We start from the raw sequence: 21,705 nt of genomic DNA on the forward strand, positions 1-21,705 counted from the left end.
GTTTTTCATCTTTTACTCTCAGTAAGAAGAAGAGGACGCTAGAGTATGTCCTGACAGAGATAAATAATGTTGCCCTCTATGATTCTGAGAAAACTTACACACCTCTGTGTGGGGTGGAGTGAAGAATGCTAACCCATTGAGGTACCTTCCAGAGCAGACCATCTGAAGGCTAGGGCTGGCTTTGGCAGGGCATTTCGGACCCTCTCATGCTCAGCCTTGGGAATGCTCAGCTCAGCGTCTGAGGAGATCTAAATAAGGTCTGATGAAGGTCAGGCACGGAGCCTACAGCATCCCCTATCCTGTGGTAGCACATTGCTGGCGCTGAGGTCTGGTCGGTGGGTGCTTCTGGCTGCGGGCAGGATGCTGGTGTTTGGAGAGCTAGCATGCCATCTCGGTGTCAGACTCCACATCACCCGAATCTTCTAGCCCCATGGGCTCTGTATATTTGGGGTCTGGCATTAGGGTCTAGAGTTCTCTTTTCCAGTTCTTTTTAGTGCTCTCTACATACCCAGGTCACCTCTCCAGCTGACCGCGTTTGACCTTGCTTAGCTCCATAAAGCAGAAGGAGGGCAGGTGTCTTTCTTCCTCCGTTGACAACTGTGGTTCTAGGCATCAGGGGTGATACAATTTTTTTTTTTTTCTTAAAAGGCCCGGCAGTAAACTTTCTAGGCTTTCCCAGCTCTATGGTGTCTAAAGATCTCAGTTCTGCCATTGTAGCACAAAAACAGCCATAGACTATATGCAAGTGAATGGATGTGGCTTTTTTCCAGTAAAACTTTATTTACAAGAACAGGCATGGATTTGAAGGGACGTGGTTTGCTGATCCTGCCCCAGGGTGGCACAGGAGTCGGCTGGTTTCTTGTTCCGGGGCCCTCTGCCATTCTCTGGGTCATCAGCTGGACCTTACTTTCTGTGGAAGGAGGAAACCTGCAGGCGTTCCTGAATTACTCACTTGGCCTCCTTGTCTCTCCTTCACAGAAGGCTCCCCAGACGCCCTGCAGAATCCTTGCTACATCGGCACTCACGGGTGTGACACCAATGCGGCCTGTCGCCCTGGCCCCGGGGTTCAGTTCACCTGCGAGTGCTCCATCGGCTTCCAAGGGGATGGAAGGACCTGCTCTGGTACAGCCAACCCTTCCGACTTGTGGGGGCCGGGGAGGAGGCTAGGAGGAGGTGTCTGGAGTCTGCAAACCACAGGGCTGGGTGAAGCGAGGTTGCAGGGGTGAGGGAAGCACCGGGGGACATGCCAAGCCCCACACCTGGGGTTCCTGCAGTCATCTTGTAGAACTGAAACTCTGTCCCCATTAAACAACAGCTCCCCACTCCCTTGTCCTCCGAGCCCCTGGCCACCACCATTCTACTTTCTGTCTATGAATGTGACCCCTCTGCGTACCTCATCGAGTGGCATTGCACGGTTCTTGTCCCTCCGTGACTGGCTTATTTCACTGAGCATAATGTCCTCAAGGCTCATCCACGTGGTAGCCTGGGTCAGAACTAACTTCCTTCTTAAGGCGGGAGTCACATTCCACACACTACCATTTTTTTTAATTCATTTGTCTGCCTGTGGATCCTTGGGTTGCTTCGACTTTTTTGGCTAGTGTGAATAATGCTGCTCTGAACATGGGTGTACAAATACCTGTGTGAACCCCTGCCTTCAAGTCTTTGGGGGCATATACTCAGAAGTGGAATTGCTGGGTCATAGGGTGAGTCCATGTGTGATTTTTTTGAAGACACCCCACAGTGTTCCCCGTGGCAACTGTCCCATTCCCACCAACAGCACACAAGGGCTGCCCTTGGCCCACGTCCTCACTGACCCTTGTTATTGTGGCTTATTTATATATTCATATCGATAGTGGTCATTCCACTGGGTGGCAGGTTCATTCCCGTTTCTGTAGCTGAGAAACACTGCGGCTCATCACAGTGAGCCAGTGACACTGGAACATTGGAACTTGAGTCTGTCTCACACATGTGTGTTATGCTGCCTTCCCACTGAACTTATTTGATTATAATTTATTTATTTATTTATTTATTTTAAAGAATTTATTTGAGAGGGAGAAAGAGATCACGAGCAGAGGGAGAAGCAGACTCCCCGCTGAGCAGGGAGCCCAACGCGGGACTCCATCCTGGGACCCTGGGATCACGACCCGAGCCGAAGGCAGATGCTTAACCAGCTGAGCCACCCAGGCGCCCCTGATTATAACTTAATTTTGAATACTTACCCATGACAGCCAGTACTTCTACATTTGTGACTAAGTGTCAGTCCACTGCCAAGGGCCAGTTAGTTGATGCCTGACTCAGTGAAGAGTCCATCCACAGAGGCAACGAGTGCAGGAATGTCAAGCCTTCAACCAGAGCCGCCTAAATCTGCAGCAGAGGGCTCGCTAGCAGATGTAGGAGATGCTAGAAGGAAGTTCCCTCAGTGAAAGAGTGGCATGCACATGTATGTTTGCCAGAAAGGTGAGCAGCCCCCTTGAATGACTGGGGTCTGAGAATCTGGTGAGCCTTGAAACTGGAGGATAATGCCTTAGGTCTGGCATCCAGCCCTCTGATTAGTGGCAGATTTCATGTGCTGATTTAACATTGAGGTTGGCAGATCCTACTGTCAGTATGTTGCTGTATTTGTCTCAGAGTGAGGTACTCACTGGGGCATCTGAAATAGTGGGGAGCAGGAACTTGCACTTTAGGGGAGCAGACTGTATAACCATTTAGCCAGCCTGCTGATGGCTTTGTACAGGTGGTAGAATTCAATCCGATGCTCACCTTCATTGTAACATGCAACTGGGAAGGGGACAGAGTTCCTACTCACCTCGAATCATCAGCGTTTTCCAGAATTTCCCCAAATAGCCCAACAGTCTTCTTGAATGGCTGAACTGGCTCAGGCCAGTTTGAAACAGCATGGTAGTTGTGTGTGTGTGTGTGTGTGTGTGTGTGTGTGTGTGTGTGTGTGCAGAGCCCTCCCAGGGCCAGGAAGATGGTGACAGACACCATGCAGGGATGGGGCTCCCTCACTTCTCTGCTGGAAGCCTATATCTCCTTAGTCTCTATGTGGCCCTGCTTCAACTTCATAAGCCAACCCAATGTGGGTAAAGCATGGAGATGCCCCAACCCGCTGCTGCTGAACCATGACCTCTGGCTAATTCTTCCACTCTTAGTACCTGAGCAGATTGTAGCGGGAGTGCTTGCTTCACTTCCCAAGGCACAACCAGCCATACCTTACATAATCTGTTGCTATCATAGAAAACCCTCTGGTGCTCTCACTCAGGGAGGTAGGTGCTCATGTGTGAACTTGCCTTTGTTCTCTGGCTAGTCTCCGTTCTGGCAGATTAGCACCATGGAATGTGCGGATATTCCCAGTCAGGCTACTTTTTGTTCGGGGTCACTAGAACATGCTTCGGAGTGTTAATGCATTGAGGCGTTAGGCTGTTGATAGGAAATTGCATTAAGCAAATCATGTCGTGTGTTATTTTGACCTGGAAAGTGACTTCGAAGAGAATGAGAATGAGCCTTTGTAATTCAGTTTGTGTAGCATTGATGTAATGATAGATGACATCCCCAACAAGCCCGGGGTTGGCTAGACGCTGCACGGTGACCCTCCAAGGTAGTTTGGAGAAGGTTTCCAGATGAATCGCAGAGTTCTGCTGCCTGGCAGAATGACTCCCATACCTTCCTCAGTTGGGAGTCTGTAGAGATCATTTTGGATAACCTCTCTTTGAGTAGTTTTGAGTACACACAGGCCCTTAACAAATCAATCATGAGACTCCTCTCCTCAAAGAGCCTGGCCTTGAGAAAAGGGGCAAATTCAGATTTGTTGAAAATATGTGAAAAGTAGCCACTCTGAAAAAAAAAAAAAGGAAGGAATAAACACAGATAATCTAGGACTTTCCTGTTGGGCTAGAGAATGATCTGCGTGCAAGGGAATCTCTTCCCAGAGACGAGAACAATAAACTTGAAGCAGATTTTGTGATATTTTATGAGGGGTGGTTAGCACCAATTCACTGTGTCCACTAAAGGAAGGATTAGAGTCCTAGCCTCAATTTACAGAAGGATTTAAAGTAGACATTAGGAAAAAAAATAAAGTAGACATTAGGAAGAATTTCACTATAAGGACTGTGAGCTCTTAGTCACAGTCCTTATAGTGAAACTTAAGGAAGTTTCTTAGGGAAACTCCTAGAGTCTTGCTCTACAGAAAAGATGTCACCCTGCTTGGGTCTATATATATATATAGAGAGAGAGAGAGAGATCGTCATAGAGGTCTAGATCTTCATGCGCCAGGGGACCATGCCCTCCCTCATCCCACAGGCCCCCAGGTCCCCCTAGGTAGGACGTAAGGGATTGATCACCCTCCCAATCACTGAAGTAGCTTTTTTGAAACACACAGCTTCCCTGTCCAAGGGACTGGAACTTGGAACCCTTCCCTGGGTGATTTTGCTCTGTCCCTTTGATTGAAAACTGTTGCTCTGGGCTCTTGTGCTTTGGCAATGGAGTCCGAGCTGTGGAGCCCTGCAGTCTGAACAGGGCGTCCAGACATCTGTGCTGGGAGTGTCCTCTTGAGAGTTAGGGCACAGAGACCGTGGAAGCCGGGCTGATTTTTTTTCTCCTGTGTTGTCGGAGCAGCTGCTGGGGGCTGGAGCTGTGGAGTCCACACTCGCTGGATGTCTCCGTAACCACACCCCAGCTCCAGCTCGGGGAAGAGGCCGCTTTGGGAGGGGCTTTGTTCTCTAACCTGCCAGCTGTGCTCGGTTAGAGATATGAGGTCCTCTTGTATGAGACCTCTTGTATGAGACCTCATATCCTAAACGTCGCTAAGGATCGTGCATTGCAATATATTTTTAAAAAGCTGAATACCATTTGGTTTGGGTTTTTGCATGGGTAGAGGTCAAGCTCTGGGGCTGATGTGGCAAAAACGCCTCTCTTGTGCAATGTGGTCCAAAAGGCTAGCAGGGTCCTTGTCTCACCAGTGAAGAGATGGGCTAGGCTGGCCGTCGGAGGTGGACGCATGAGGCTTTGTTTTCCAAGTGTGAAAGGTTCACATGAAGGCATTGGAGGGGGGTGAGGAGGGGACTTGTATGATCTCAGCCATCATGAAGTGACGTCCCTTTGTCTCAGGGTTCTAGAAATGCCCCAGGTAACTGTATACACTCTGAGGATGAGGCTGGCATGGGAAAGACCTTGTGTGATTGTGTTTATTTCAGTCCATCAGTGGACAGGTAATCAGGGCAATGGCGAGTTCGCTCGGTTTCTTGTCTGGGCCAACCAGCATTGCTGTGGTGTTAGCTACAGATTGGACCCCGATGCCTAGTGGCCATCTGAGGGCCATGTTCCTAGAATCGGCCAAATCCATCCCCTTGGCTGGTTGTATAGGATGAACCCCTAAAAATTATAATAATAGCTACGTTTCTTGAGCATACTAGGAGCTCCTCTGGCTTACATCCAATTTCTGTAATCCTCAGAAGAAGCCCTCGAGATCAGTAATATTGTGCTTCATTTACCAACGGGGAAACTGAGGCTGAGTAGTTAGTAACTTACCCAAGACCACTCAAGCTGGTAACTAAAGGAGGCAGGATTTGAACCTAGCTATGTCCAGTTCCAAAGCATATGATTCTTTGTCTTGCATTATCCCATGATTGTCATGTGAGGGCATCACCCTACTAGTTCATTTACAAGCTTCCTTTTAGTGCATTAAGCTCTAGACAACATTCAGAAGTTCACAATTAGGCTTTAAATTGTTCAACTTTGCTTTGTACCTGTAAGTGGAGAAAGGTAATATTTTTGAGTAGCATGTTTAAATATGCTCTGTAGTCTTAGGAGGCGTATTCACAGTCTAGAAACTTGTCCGCACAGCTTCCTGATGTGTATGTGCCATTCTGATGTGAGCAAACCCCAGTGTCAGCAAGTAACTCCAGGAGAGGCAGGGGAGGCACACGTTTACGTAGGAGGAGGGCCTTGGGATCACTCTCGAAAGTTATGCACAGAAAAAAAAAAAAAAACTCTTACTGGGGTGCCTGGGTGGCTCAGTCAGTTAAGCGTCCGATTCTCTGTTTCAGCTCAGCTCATGATCTCAGGGTCGTGAGATGGAGTGTTGCGTCCAGCGTGGAGTCTGCTTGAGATTCTCTCTCCCTCTGCTCTCCCCCCCAATAAATAAATAAATGAATGAACAAACAAATAAATAGAAAAAATCTTATTAATGTTACTTTTGGAATATAGAAAAGTTTTATTTATTTTTAATTTTTAAATTTTTTAAATTAACATATAATGTATTATTTGTTTCAGGGGTACAGGTCTGTGATTCATCAGTCTTACACAATTCACAGCACTCACCATAGCACATACCCTCCCCAATGTCCATCACCCAGCCACTCCATCCCTCCCACCCACTTCCCCTCCAGCAACCCTCAGTTTTTTTCCTGAGATGAAGAGTCTCTTCCATTTACAGGCCAGAATGCTTTCTATCTTATTATATTTACTGATATTTGAAGTTTTTCTTAAAAGTCTGCATTTTTAAAAAAATTCGTTGTAGATATCGATGAATGTTCAGAACAGCCCTCGGTGTGTGGGAGCCACGCAATCTGCAATAATCACCCCGGAACCTTCCGTTGCGAGTGTGTGGAGGGCTATCAGTTTTCAGAGGAGGGAAAGTGTGTGGGTAAGTTCTGTGGGTAACTTTTTAAGACGCCTGTTCATATGGTGTGCGTTCACATCTGTGCGAATGGAGGTGATGCCCCAGGTAATTATCCTGGTTGGGATGGCAGGGGCCGGCTTCTTTTGTTCAGGGAAGCAGTTTACAAAGATGAATCAGACTTCATTCCTTCCCCCCACCCACCTGGAGGGTCATATGTCTAGGGAATGAGCAACGTTATTGTAAGCCACAAGTCATAGCAGAACTTCTTAGCCTTGTCAAAGGAAGTGAGTTGAAGCTCTTCATTGGGCTAATAATGCTTTAGGTTGGTGATGCTTTGGGGGTGGTACTGGTAGGCCAACCACAAAGAGCCAGATTGTTTAGATTTTTTCTACTTTTTTTTCTACTGCCGCACTTTGACCTGTGGGTTCCAAGAATTTTAAGTTCAGAGATTCTTGCAGATTTCCGGGTCTGGAGGGCAGCATGCTGAATGCGCCATCTGAGCTCAGCATTTCTTCCCAGTTTTAAAACAGATTCTTCTTGTATGGCGTCAGTGAACCACCTCCTTGGCCCTTCCTTGCTGCTCACTAAAGCCTAGCGTGCATTCTGTTTGCTCTGTCTCGAAGCTCAGATGAGGCTGCCGAGGTCCCAGGGTGAGGTGATGGCTTGAGGGCGGAAAGGAACAGGCAGTTCTCATATTTTGAATGTGACCCAAACAGCTGTGGATTTAGAGAAGCCAGTCCCCTTTGCACAGAGTGCAGATTTCAGCTCTGCTAAGGTTACTTCTTTTTCTTTTTCAATAGAGAACAACCATTTCTGTGTATCTGGCCTGACTTCCTTCCCTGCTTTTTTGAGATGGGGGCGATTCGAACGTTTGTTTTTCGTGACAGCACCATTTACATTACATCCGGACTCAGACCTGGGGGGTGGGGGGTGCGGTCCTGGGGTAGATGGCTGTGAGGCGTGACGTCCTGGGTTTCTGTGGCTAGCCGTCCCTGACGTGCACACTCACCTGGGGGCAGGTAGGGTGCAAATGTCTACTCCGAGGCGTTGGATTTTGAGGAAGACACTTAATGTGTCTGGACCTCAGTGCCTCAGACTGGGTCATGGGTTCACTGTGCCCCCCCGGAGCTCTTGGAGATCCCTCAGGAGCTGCCGTGAGGATCCATGGGAGCCTGGGCAGATTTGTCCTCCGCCCCGACCTCCAGCCATTCATTTCTCTACACATCACATTCTGAGTGAGACTGTTTGAACGGTCGATCCCACTGCTCAGAAACAAATGTGAAAACCACCTGAAGATCCTCCACCGGATCAACCCCTGTTACTCAGCTCCTTTGACACTCGCCACGTGGAGAGGTGGCTCACGCGGTAAAACCAAGTCTGCCTGAACGCATTCAAACAAATCACTGGCTCGTCACCGGATCACCTAATGGGCAGTTTCACCTCTGCTGAAATTCCTCGTTACAGCTATATGCTGCGTGGGAACCTGGGTTGGAAAGGTTTTTCTCCAGGTCGCAGCAGGGAAGGGAGGGAAGAGAATTGGGACAGTTTAGGAGGCCGGTGCTGTGAAGGCTTCGTGCAGTGGATGTGGGCTGGCCAGACGTAAGGATCTTTCCGTGAGGATCGGTATTCCGTGTGGGAGGGGCTGCCTCGTGGACTTCCGTGTTTGGCATTTCCTATAAACCCATGACCTTTCTCTTTTCTACTGCGTGCCAACTTTTACAGTTAATTAGAATGTGCAAAGTAAAGGAAACAGCAGAAACAGCCCATAGATCACCTTTATGTGGAGACACAGACAACCTGCCTCTGCATGGCCACAGCCCTATGACACGTGGCTCTGGGTGTGGAACGTGGGGAAATTTGAGGTTCCATTGACCCCTCATATGGGTGTCTTTGTGCAGTGCACAACACCATGTACCTGCCCATCCCTCGGGGCAGGAAGAGGGCCTTAGGCTTGGCCTTGCTTCCCCCAGCGTTCTCCCTTCTCTGTTTGTCATATTGTTAGGAAAAATTATTGTAAATCATTCACTTTTGTGACCTTATCTTCAGAACTTAAAGTAAGTAGGGAAACCACCCTCCTTGGAACTCTTTCTACCCTGTAAACCTTTCTCTCCTTTTAACATGTGACTTATTTCCCTCAGTTGCCCTTCCCTCTTGGCATCTCCCTCCTTCTCTCCCGTCGCCTCATTTCCAGCCGCCACCAGCGTGTGGGTGGCTCTGGGGGACTGCTGCCAGGTGGGTGGCAGCGGCTCAGGCCCAGCCAGCCCGCTCTGCTCCTTCCAGCTCAGGGCACGGTCCCTCTCCGCGCTTCTCTTCAGAAAAGGAGGCCCTAGAAAAAGCACAACCCCAACATACAGTCTGCTTGGAATTCTAATTAAATTTTACTTCTCATTTGAGCCTGGTTTGCTCTCCTTTCCAGAAAGCCCGCCTCCCTCCCAGCGTGTAGCTTCCCATTACTGGAACAGGTGGGATCAGAGTGGTAGAGAAATCGCCAGCTCTACAAGGTCGGGAACTTTTGAGGAAAGCACAGCGGGGCGCCCCAGTGTCCCCCCCCCCCGGTGGCTTAGGTTGTTGGGGCAGCCGCTGTCCTCTGTGACTGTCCTGACCCCTCTCTGAATGATCATCGTCAGCAAGAGCATCTAGAAACTCCGTTTGAGTGAGAACTGAAGCACGCTGCCAGGGCTGTGGGCTGTGTGCTTGCCGTCAAGAACCGTGGAAGAGACTTTCCCTCTTAACTGACGTGAAGCCTCACTTAAAAATGCCTCACTTATTTTAAAAATTAAACAGGTAGAACTAAACCATTTGGAATGGCAAAGCCGGCTTTTTAAACTTCTTTAAGAAGCGAATTGCTTTTGGCATGGCAAAGCGGTCTTCCATAAAGAAAAGCATGATGTAAAAAATTCAGTTATAAATTGCCTTTTTCTAGAAATGGTTTGAGGATTATAGAAACGCATGTGTGACAACAATGGCTGGGAGGGAATGTCGAGACCTATAGTGCTTGCCCTGTTTGGAGGGTCTCCTCTGTTAATTAGGGTGGAGTAAAACGAGGCCGTGAGCGAACCTCACTTTATAAAATGACCACCCACGAGCTATAAAGGGCGTAAATATGTGTAGGAAGAGAGAAGAGAAAGCAGAGTGAGACTTGTAGTTTTGTCTGCGTGTACTTTCCCTACCTTTGAGGGACCCTAATTTGTTGAAAGTTGGGGCGCCTCAGCTGAAGGAGTTGGGGGTGGAGGAGGGGGACCCTAGAGAAAAAAAAGAGCATTAGAGACGAGGTGACGGGAGAGAAGACAGGAGGGTCCAAGGAAGCCGAGTGTGTTCTCGAACTCGTTAGGTATCATCTGGGACAGGAATTTGGACCCTTGAAGAGTATCCTCTCCTCGACCTGTCCCCTGACAGTGCTTAGAGCTCTCTCTCTCTCAAAGACAAGAAAACCTGGAATCAATCTTGGGAAGATTCAGTGAGGAGGAGAAAGAGGAAAAGCCCTCCTTCATTGGGATAATCCAGACGCGGAGGGCTTCCTTGGCGGGAAGGAAGAGGGTTCTCTTCTGACATTCTGAGGGACAAGATTCTATCCTGGGTCTTAGAGCTTTAAAACCAGAAGCTAAACGGTGCCTTGGGAACCCCAGAGAACCTGCACCAGCCATTGAAAATACCCCCGAGACCTCAGCCCTTGACTTCCATCTTGAGGCACGAGCACAAGATGATGTTGTCGGCCATCCCCTCGGTCACTCACCCACTTCCTGAGCCCTCGTTCCGTGAGTTCTGTCATCGGGACCCTGTAAAGAATAATAGCTCATCTACCGGGCCTCCCTGTGCTTGGCATGTGGGAAGTAATTCCCACAGAGGAAGAACGTGAGGCTCTGAGAAATTATGTATCCAAAGCCATGTGGTGGACACGTGTGTGTACCTGGTAGAAACCCACGGGGTGCTTACACCCCAAAACCCACAGTCTCTCTACAACACCTGTCTCACTGCCCTGGGAACACGTACTTCTCCTTCCTTCACGGGAAATGGGTGACTTCGCCTTCGGCATTCGTATTCAGTGCTCTACCTGCCTGGTGGCCAAGGGTAAAGGCACCGTGTGGAAGTCTCAGATCCTTGGCTCCAAATGCTCCAGCTGAGTCGCCGCAGGAAGTACATACACCTGCACGTGGCCCACCTCCACGTCTAGGTGGAAGGAAAGTTGGGTTTGGAGGCCCTGGTATGGAGAGTGGCCTGAGACAGAGCCCCGGGGTGAAGCTGAGATTGAGTACCAGGTGGAATGACCAGCCATGGGGTCCATCTGCGAAGACTGATCAGAGGCAGGTGGCAGAAAATAGGAAGTCCAGGGGTATCAACCCAGTGGGGAGCAGAGGAGGAAGGCTGACAGGATGTCTGGAGGTCTGGGGTCTAGGCACATTCTCCTTGGTGGACTAAACCACTGATGTAGAGGGAACTTACTTAGAAGGGCACCGGGACCGCTCGGGGGCCTCTCTTCAAACATTGTGTGTCAACCTTGTGTTTGAAGCTATTGCGGACCAACGCCCCATCAACTACTGTACCACCGGTCTCCACGACTGCGACATACCCCAGCGGGCTCAGTGTATCTACATGGGAGGGGCCTCATACACCTGTTCCTGTCTGCCAGGCTTCTCTGGGGATGGCCGAGCCTGCCAAGGTGCGTGCTTGCTCTGATTTTTCTCTCTGTGGAGCCCGAAAAGAAATCCCCTCTGCCAATTACCAACTCACCCTGAAATTAAGAGAATTAACGGCTGACAGAAAAAAATAATTCTCTTGTTCAGTGCAGAACCTGCACAATTACACACTTGTCTTTCGTTTGTCTCTCTGTAGTAGTGTGAACCCTGCGTTTTCCTTTGGGGGTTGTTCTCATTGGGGAAGACGCTTAGCCTCCCGCACTGCTATTTTGTTCTGCGTGACTTGCTCACGTAGGCAATAATTAGACTCCTGCTGTCTACTGGGAACTGAGGAGATTTTCTTTTGCGAAAAGGCAAACAACTCTTGGATACATGGGGCTTGAGGTCCAGCTTTTTGTTTAGTAAGATATATATAGTCATTCCCCTGGCCTGCTCTCACCTTCTGCTCCAAAACAAGCCAAGTCCTCTTACTGAATAAATGACTACAGTCAAAGAATAAACGATTGCCCAGAATTCTTTTAGACCTGAGGTCAGTCTTTCATTGGCTGCCAAGATGTTCTTAAAGATGATTTTAGGTAAGATAACTGTGAAAAAAGTATCCTGACCCTTTGATTTGCAAAATTGCTTAACAGCCTACAGTATTCCTGAAAAGTCCAAGCTTTTCTAAGATTATAATTTCTGAGATACTTTGTTGTCATTACTGAACACATGAATTTTCTCTTATCTCTGAGGTTTTTCTGTCAGCCGTTTAATAATGTTTCCAAACTCTCCGACATTTTTGAAGCTCTCATTTGTGATGAGAAAGGCTCATTTTATAATGCAAACGAATCTTCTCTTTTTTCCTTTTGCATGCTTGACTTCCCATGAAAACACTATCATCAAAGTGAAACACATTTATAAATACACCAGATAGAAACTGGAGAGTTCGTGTTTTGATGAGTCATGTTTAGTAAATTTTAAATCGCTGTTCCCAGATCAGACACAGAGTCCCCCGGAGTGAAGCAAGTGGTTTAAGTTATTGTGTAAACTATGAATTCCAGAAGAAATTTCATTGTCCCCTGGGCTTGGTGGCTGTTTTGCAGACGTGGATGAATGCCAGTCGAGCCGATGTCACCCCGATGCCTTCTGCCATAACACTCCAGGCTCCTTCATGTGCCAGTGCAAACCGGGTTATCACGGAGACGGCTTCCACTGTGTACCTGGAGGTAAGGTGTCAGAGACATTTGGAGCTGGTAGGCCGTGCCACATTCATGAGTACTGAGTACATGGCCCTGGGAGAGGAGCTGAGGTGGGAAAGTTGGAGTCTCTATGGAGAGTCTTACGGGTTGTTGAGGTGGGAGATCGGGGCACGGCTGCAGTGTGTAATTGTGCAGGTTGTGCACTGAACAACTCCGGGGGGTGCCACGCAGACCATCGCTGTACTGGCAACCTAAAGTCTGAGCATCCTTATAACTTGAGCAAGCAGTTGAGGGTAAGAACTGCTCTGTATTAGGGTTCTCCAGAGAAACAGAGCTAACAGGATGTGTATGTGTGCACGCACGTGTGTGTGTCCGTGTTGGTTTGTTTATAAAGCGATGATAAGGAATTGATTTTCCCAATTATAAAGACTTGCAAGTCCCAAGATCTGCAGTTAGCAAACTGGAGGCCCAGGAAAGCCAGTGTTTCCATTTGAGTCTGAAGGCAGAGAGAAGCCGGTGTCCCAGGGTCGTAGGTCATCGGGAAGGAAGGATTCTCTCTTAGGCAGGGAAGGCCATCCCAGCTTCCTAGGAGACATGGAGAATAGAGCTCGGGCGGGGGTGGGGAGCAGGGGTGAAGAGCCACCACTGGGGAAAGATGCAGGTTGAGGACCCTACAGAATTGTCCATATTACCTGTTGTACCTGGACTGTTTACTTCCTGAAGTTACCTGAGGAGGGGAGGGGCAAAGGGAGAGAGAGAATCCCAAGGGAGCCCGGTGAGAGGCTCGATCTCACGACCCTGAGATCGCGACCGATTCGAAATCAAGAATCAGATGCTTAACCAACTGTGCCACCCAGGCGCCCCCATAATCGTCTTTTTAAAATGAACACGATTACAATCTCCATTTACACAGAGGATGCTGACGCTTAAGAAGATAAAGGTGTAATCAAGGTCCCACTGGTATTAAGTGCTGGAACCGAGACTCAAACCCAGGTCTGTCAGATGGACTCCAGCCTGGATTCGGTCTCCTAAACCGCATGATATTCTGTCATGAGATTAAGGATATATCTGACACCTCAGGCTGGCGTCATGTGGTTACTTATTTGTAATTATTACTCTCTTATTGGCCAGATGTATTTATGCCACTGTAAATATGTCCTATATATACACAATTATTTATAATGTTTCAACCAAATATCCATTTTACCACCACCTTTTTAAGCAACTAATAACTATTTCAATGTCTTGTCTACACTAGCCTGTGAGTGTAGGGTGCATATGCATTTTATTCCTATGTCCCCAGTATCGGGTGGAATATGAGGCCCATGATGGTGCTCACCGATTTATAGTTATTGAAGAAACGGACGAATGCACTGGTTTCCTACTAGCAGTATATAAAAGTATTTATTTTCTCACGCTCTCAACAGCGCTAGGTGTGACCAGTTTTTAGGATAGTTGCCCATCAAAAAGGAGAAAAATAATAGATTTGAAGTTAAAATTTGGATATATAATACTACATGTTTCTGATCTACATTGTTTTCTTCTGATTAGAACAAGGATCTGCATACTACCACTTGCACGTCAAATCTGGCCCAGCTCCTGTTTTTGTAAATAAAGTTTTATTGGAAAACAGCCATGCTTGTTAGTTCATGTATAGCCTGTGGCTTCTTTAATTTTACAAAGGCTGAGTTCAGTAGTTGTGGCAGAGACTATAAGGCGTACAAAGCCTGAAATATTTACCACCTGGCCCTTGATAGGAAATGTTTCCCAACCCCAGCCAAGAAGAACCGAGGCAGGGCCAACCTTTTGTTCCTGAAGTTGTGGGTAAAAACCATCATGCCACCCATAGATTCTGATAGGCAGGTTACATAGAGAAGAGTTCATGATAACCTCAGTCAAGACATTGCAGCAGCTACTAAAAATGACTAACATTCGTTATTTCCTTAGGCTTGCTTAAATCGCCAGTTCAAAAAGAAGCAGATGTTTCATTTTTTGGTTTTTGGTTTTGGTTTTTGACCTCACTCCTTGCCCCTTCTCTAAGGCTCTGTTAACTAAACAGAAACAAATTCAGCCCTGCAGGCTGGGATATGAAGACCAGACAATCAGAGCTATCTGCTAGGATTGTTTGTGTATTCCATCCCGTTCTCTTAAGATTCAACATCTAGTTATATCGTCAAGAGAGGATGTGCGCTAGAAATATACGTGAATGTTCATTGAGTATTGTTGTAACAAAAAAAAATCTAAATGATTATCAACAGGAGGAATGGACCAGTGAGTTCTGGTACAATTCATACAATGAAGTAATATACAGCAGTTAAAATGAGTGAGCAAGAGTGGATGGACAAATCTCAAAAACTTGCTGAGCAGGAAAAAAGTGGCGGAAGGTTATATCCAGTATGATCCCGTTTATGTAAGATATAACACTGTCTGAAAATAAACCAACGTGTGTATACATATGTAAGAAAGCTACAAAATGCATATATAGGGATGAAAAACAAAAACTCAGGGCTCAAGGTTACCTGCACAGTGAGAGAGAGGCAGTTGGGATTGAGGAGGGCTGCACAGGGGCCGCTTTCGTATTTCTAATTATTTTTTTTTCACCTGGAATAGGAACACAGAGGTTTTCTTCATATGTTCTAAATTTTGTCTGACTAAAATATTTTATGAAATATTAACAGAGAGAAAAATAATGTGTAGTGTCATCCGGACTCCTATTGCCAAACACTGTGAAGTGCAGGGAATCGCAGTCAGCGTTTAATTTGGTACCTACTGTATACAGTGGGGACAAGTTTTACAAAAATCAAACTAAACTGGCTTTGAGGGTGAGTCAGCAAGTTAAGGTCACGGCTACTACAGTGTCACCCGATGACAGGCAAGACAAGAAATTGGGATTTGGGGGCACCTGGGTGGCTCAGTCGTTAAGCATCTGCCTTCGGCTCAGGTCAGGATTCCGGGGTCCTGGGATCGAGTCCCACATCGGGCTCCCTGCTCCACGGGAAGCCTGCTTCTCCCTCTCCCACTCCCCCTGCTTGTGTTCCCTGTCTCGCTGTGTCTCTCTCTGTCAAATAAATAGATGAAATCTTAAAAAAAAAAAAAAAAGAAAGAAAAAAATTGGGATTTGCTCCCGCTGTACCTCCGCACTCTTGCTTACAATCCAAGTGTGGATCATGAAATCACTTCAGTAGACTGCTGTCACCTTTTCTTTTCAATGGAATAGAACAGAAAACAATAATCAGGAAAACATCTCAGTAGGTAGAGTGTACATAGTAGGGAAAAGTACTGTTTCATGAAACGACGCTTGTCTTGGGGAATGGGTGAGTATGTGCGCATGCGCATAAGTGTGCCTGTGTGTACTGAGTAGCTGAGTGAAATGTATTCCTGTGGGTCATGGCCAGAAAGGTTGAAGGCCACCATGTTACAGTTGACTCTTGAACAACGCGGGGGTTAGGAGCACTGACTCTTGAACAACGTGGGGGTTAGGAGCCCTGACTCCCCCCCAACACGCACCCAGTTGAAAATCTGTGTATAACTTTTGACTGCCCCAAAACTTAACTACTGATAGCCTACTGTTGACCGAAAGCTTTACTAATAACATAAACAGTCGATGAACATGTAGTCTGTATGTTATATATGTATTCTAACCATAAAGTGAGCTAAAGGAAAGAAAATGTTATTAAGAAAATCATAAGGAAGAGCAAATACATTTACATACTGTTTGGTAAAAAAAAAATCCACAGTTCAGGGGCACCTTCGTGACTTAATCGGTTAAGCGTCCGACTCTTGGTTTCAGCTCAGGTCATGATCTCAGGGTCACAGGATCGAGCCCCGTGTCGAGCTCTACGCTCAGCTTCAGAGTCTGCTTAAGAGTCTCCCTCTCCCTCTGCCCCTCCCCACGCTCATGTGTTTTTCTCGATCCCTCTCCCGCCCGCCTTTTCTCTCTCTGTCTCTCTCTCTCTAAAATAAATCTTTTTAAAAAAAATCCACAGTTCAGACCTGTGTTGTTCAAGGGTTAATTGTAGTTATCTATTGTAATAAAGGATCCCCAGAGTTAGCAGCTGAAAACATAAATATTTATTATCTCACAGTTCTGAGGGTCAGGAATTCAGGAGCAGCTTAGCTGGGTGGTCTTGGTTCAGGGTCTCTCATTAGGTTGTCGTCAAGGCATTAGCTGGGGCTACGGTCTTCTCTGAGGTACATTGGGGGCTGAGGGACCCACGTGGTTGCTGGCAGGCCTCCGTTCCTCACGGGCCGTTGGACTGAGGACTTCAGGTCCTCACAGCCTGGGTCTCTTCACAGGGCTGCCTCAGTGACTTCAAGACCTGGCAGCTGGCTCCCTCCAGAGCAAGTGATGAGAGAGAGAGAGCACATCCAAGATGGAAGTCACGATCTTTTGTAACCTCATCTGGGAAGTGACAAGCTGTCACTTCTGGTAATACTATTAGTCACAGGCCAACCCTCCGACAGTGTGAAAGGGAATTGCCTAAATGTGAGAATGCCAGGAGGCGGGAGATTGGGGCTATCTTGGAGGCTGACAACCACAGCCACCGACCTTGTCTGGGGGAATGTAACTGTCTATAGAGTTTTGGAAAGTAGGAGAGTGGATTATTAGCAGATCAAAGAGGCATATACAAAGTCCTGGCTAGAGTTGTAAAGCCTGGTCCTTAAGGGCAAATACCAAGCCTACCAATGTTTGATTACATCTCTTCACGCTTGGCAGTATGTTGTCACCGAAAGACGCACCGCACATCTTTAGACACAAAGGTAATTCAGGAGTTGAGAGAGCAAGGCTGCAAGGGAAGACAAAAACATTTAGGATAATACAACTTGTAAAGAAAAGAAAACTGAGGAACAATTTAATGGACACTTTTTGTTTGTTCTATGTCTTGTTTGTGTTTCAATGTGCCCCTTGCTTCAAGTAAACCCAGTGTTAGAAAACTTGAATTTCCCAGTTAGATCTAGAAGGGGCTCTAGAAAGTCTATAATTCATCTCCTTTGTTTTACAAACAAAGAACATGAGGCCTGAATAATTTTTGGTTTACAAAAGGTTCCTTGAACTCCTTATATAAGAGAATTTTCTATGGCAATTTTTCTCAAAATTGAGTAAGACCCTTTATTTTTTTTTAAATTTTTTAAAGATTTTGTTTATTTATTTGACAGAGACACAGAGAGAGAGGGAACACGAGCAGGGGGAGTGGGAGAGGGAGAAGCAGGCTTCCCGCGGAGCAGGGAGCCCGATGTGGGGCTCGGTCCCAGGACCCTGGGATCATGACCTGAGCCGAGGGCAAACGCTTAACGACTGAGCCACCCAGGCGCCCCTTGAGTAAGACCCTTTAAAAAAAAAATTCTTAAGGTCTCTGGTGTTAGATTATTTTTATTATAGATAAATCTAGGTGTGTGAAAGAGCCCCTAGGAATAGCTGGCCCCTGGTGGGGGCAGACTAGACAGGAAAAAACTGAATAAGTAAGGCCTCGCCAAACAAGTTCCTCCACCCCACTGAGTATATCAGAGGCTACAATAGTTATTTATTTGAATTAACACAGAGAAAGAAATGTAATCAGGCAAGGAAATAAAATGCAAGTCAAGAGATTTAAAAGGTGCTTTTTTCTTATTTCTCTATTTCATTTTTCTCTCATTTTCTTTGCCCTCAACGTTGAGAAAATCACCCCAGACTTCCTGCTCTTCCCTGAATAAATATCAGGTCTTGCTTGCTTCTTCAGAGTAGGTGAATAAAAGGAATCTTGCCCGAGTTGTCATTTTATCAGCCAGAAACAGGTCAGGAAATGTGTCTCTTTACCCCTCCCCACCCCACCCGCAATGGAGGGGTGAGACCCTCAGCAGGGGGCTCGCACTAGAGCTGCTTCTGCTGCCTGCTGGCCAGGCTGGGAAGCCATCCCAAAAAACCCAGTGACATCACAGCTTTCCATAAACACACTTGAAATTCCGTTTCCTGAGTCACAATGGGTAGGTTTTCTCCTCCTATTTGTAAGTTCAAGATACATACTTAAAAGTTCCCCTATAAATTGTAGATCACTTGAGATTTTGTGTGTTGGCCAAACACCATGGCAACACAAAACTGTCAGCCACATAAAATGGAGTAACCCCTACTTCCTTAAAAGTTTGGTGTGGTTGAGAGCACACACAACGCCAGGCCTGTTTTCTAGTTGGAAAGGCAGCACCATACACAGACATCGATGGAAGGAAACTGAGCCTGTGGGCCACAGATAATTTCAGTGAGTGCGTTAAGCTCACTTGTATATATCACCGTTGACATAACACGTCCACTGTGCTTGAGCCGTTCTGGGCACTGGACTCGTGGATGCAGAGGGGCAGGGGCTGGGCCAGGAATCCGGTTCTAGCTTGAGCTGAGTCACGTCCTAGTGCTGTGGCCTGGGAGCCCCTTCACCAATCCGAGCCTTGGGTCTCTCATTTGGTGTAAAAAATAAGAGTTGTCTGTTGCATACAATTGTAGTAGAGAATTAAATGAAACGTGTGAATGGAGACAGTTGATATGGGAACTCTAAAACTGTGCACATGCAAGATATTGAGGAAGTAAACAAGTTCTACATCCAAGGGCCAAACAAAACCCAACATCTTTATTCTCGAGCATTTGGCTCATTTGTATCTTCATTTGGCTCTTCCTACAGCAAATATGTTGTTTGTTGGTTTGTTTTTTAATATTAGCCCCAAGGACAAAAGGGAAAGCATACCCACTTTTCCTTTGCCAGGTTGAACACACACTTTCCTGGCCCACTCACTGCTTCTGATCACGGGAGCAACCACGCGAAGCAGGCTAGCGTGAGAATTGGCAATGTAGACAGAAGGTGCTTTAAACATTTACTGAACGTCACTGTGGAGGCCATGTGTAGACATAGACACAAATGAACATTTGAGTGTGGAATTTCAAATTCCATCTGTACGCATTGTCTCATCATATTTCACTTCTCACAATAATACATGAGATTAGTTACTGCCGCCATTGCTGTCCTACCGTGAGGGGTGTGGCTTATTCAGCGTTACCGACGTGCCCATGATAACACGAAAAGTGGTGGAACCGAGAGTCAGAAACACTTTTCAGACACACAGTTTTGTGAAACAGAGTACTGTATATTACGTTACAATATATATTATTACCAATACATTAATATATTGGTTAACACATATTAATATGTGAATTAATATGCCAACCGAAGGCCCCACCCTCTCCTCATACCATTTTATATTTATATAAAATATCTCCCTAACATTACTAGCAATGCCCTAGAGCAGGGGTTGATAACTAGAATCCCCACAGGCTGAATCTGGCCCACTGTCTGTTTTTGTAAATAAAGTTTTATTGGAACTCTCATGCATTTATGTATTAAATTTGGTTGCTTTCATGCCACAACTGCAGAGCTGTGGCCACACTCCAACCAGTGTGGAACCAGCTACAGCTCTGTGTACTGGGGAGCCATTAATTGATTCCAGGCCATTCCCCACAGATAGATAATTATTTCCTTACCTGGGGATCCAAGTTCCACGGCTGAGGCCATGTTTCATGCCAAACACGAGCTCATTGTTAAAAGGAAACACAAATGTTGGAAAATGTGCCCTGGGATGTTTGGTCTCCCAAATCTCTGACCTGGACTTGCTGTGGATAATCAAGAAGCTTGAGATGATAAAAAAAAAAGGACAAATTTCAGAGAAATGAAGTTTCTTAAAACAAATTTCCATGATGCCCATCAAGTAATGAATGGATAAACAAAATGTGGTCTAGGCATCCTGTGGAATACTATTCAGCCATGAAAAGGAATGACGTACTGATGGATCCTACACTGTGAATGAACCCTGAAAACCTGCTGAGTGAGAGTGGCCAGACACAACGGGTCATGTATTGTATGCATGACACGTACGTGTCACATTTATAGGAAATGTCCAGGAGAGGCAATCCATGGAGACAGATTGCAGGTTGCTGGCTGCCAGGGGCTGGGAGGAGGCAGAAGTGGAGAGCAAACTCCTTCTGGGTGTCAGCTTTCCTTTGGAGCTGAGGACAGTGGATCAGAATTCCATAGAGGTGGTGGTTTCGTCATATCGTGATTATACTAAATGCTACTGAAGTGTTCACTGTGAAATAACTAATTTTGTGTTCTGTCAGTTTTGTCTCAGTGTTTACAAACTGAAAACAAATCGCTGAGGAGAGAAAAGAAAATGTAAATATGATCTTGACTGTGACATCCATTAAATAATATGATATTTTCAATTTTAGAAAACGAACCGCACAAAACCCAGCGATGAGCTTCCATGGGTCTGCGTCCGGTGCGGGTCTCCCGCAGCGGACACTGCCCGGTGACCCAGCTGACCACCTCCCCTGTGCTTGTCTCTGTCACAGAAATGGAGAAAACCCGATGCCAACTGGAGAGAGAACACATCCTCAGGGCAGCGGGGGTGACGGGCCCACAGCGGCCAGGCCTGTTTGTCCCTGAGTGTGACGAGCACGGGCACTACATGCCCACCCAGTGCCACGGCAGCACGGGCCAGTGCTGGTGTGTGGATCGTGACGGCCGTGAGCTGGAGGGCACCAGGACCAGGCCCGGGATGAGGCCTCCCTGTAAGTCGGAGGGCAGCACTGCGCTGGGCTTGGGTCTGAGAAGGGCCTCAGGGACCAGAGTCCCCGGGCCCGTGAGCAGCCCTGGGGGCCTTGCCCAGGACACAGGTGCCACGTTCTGTCTGCCCTAAATCGTGTACTGCTCCATCGGCCCGGACCCCACTCCCTCCCTCCCTCTCTGCCCTCTGCACCCCTCTTCTCTGTCTCCCTCATCATGCACCCCACTCCCTCCATCTCTCTGTCCCCCAACCCTCTCCTCATACCTTTTCTCTTCCTCCCTGTGCACACCTGTTGTGTACAAATTTCGGTGGGACTGGCCGTGGCCATACCACATTGGTAGCAGAGGGTATGTGTGCTGTGGGTCCCCCAGGGCACACTCCCCGCAGTGGCCGCCTGGCCTCCCAGCAGCTGAGGGCTGGGATGTGGCAGGCTCGGAAGACGCTAACCGAAGGCCTTCTCTGGAAGGTGCGGGGCCGGGAGCGGGGGAGCGTGAAGCCGGCCAGGCTGTGCTGCTCGGGACCCATACTGTCTCAGCCTCCACACTAGAGAGGAGCAAAACAATCTCCAGGATGGATCCGGCTCTAAAATCCTGCTTCTGTCTCAAGTATAGGAAATGGTCATTGTCACAAGTGACCAAAATCAGTCAGTCCTTGAAGCTCCATTCTCAACTCAGCTGAGGATCAGGATTGATCC

General features: G+C 47.2%; 1 protein-coding gene across 1 annotated transcript in view; it reads left to right on the forward strand.

Annotated features, from left to right (window-relative positions):
- The window catches only part of NID1 (nidogen 1), an 83,829-nt gene that overhangs the window by 46,401 nt on the left and 15,723 nt on the right, over positions 1–21,705 (forward strand). Inside the window, exons 9-13 of the mRNA XM_025850798.2 lie at positions 979–1,122; positions 6,518–6,643; positions 11,127–11,276; positions 12,336–12,458; positions 20,797–21,015. Of these exons, the coding sequence (XP_025706583.1) occupies positions 979–1,122; positions 6,518–6,643; positions 11,127–11,276; positions 12,336–12,458; positions 20,797–21,015 (762 nt within the window). The remainder of the gene's footprint in view (positions 1–978; positions 1,123–6,517; positions 6,644–11,126; positions 11,277–12,335; positions 12,459–20,796; positions 21,016–21,705) is intronic.

The sequence above is a fragment of the Callorhinus ursinus genome, unplaced genomic scaffold (assembly GCF_003265705.2).
Source record: "Callorhinus ursinus isolate GAN/ISIS: 27379988/994484 unplaced genomic scaffold, GSC_fseal_2.0 scaffold32, whole genome shotgun sequence".
In the NCBI taxonomy this organism is placed as follows: domain Eukaryota; kingdom Metazoa; phylum Chordata; class Mammalia; order Carnivora; family Otariidae; genus Callorhinus; species Callorhinus ursinus.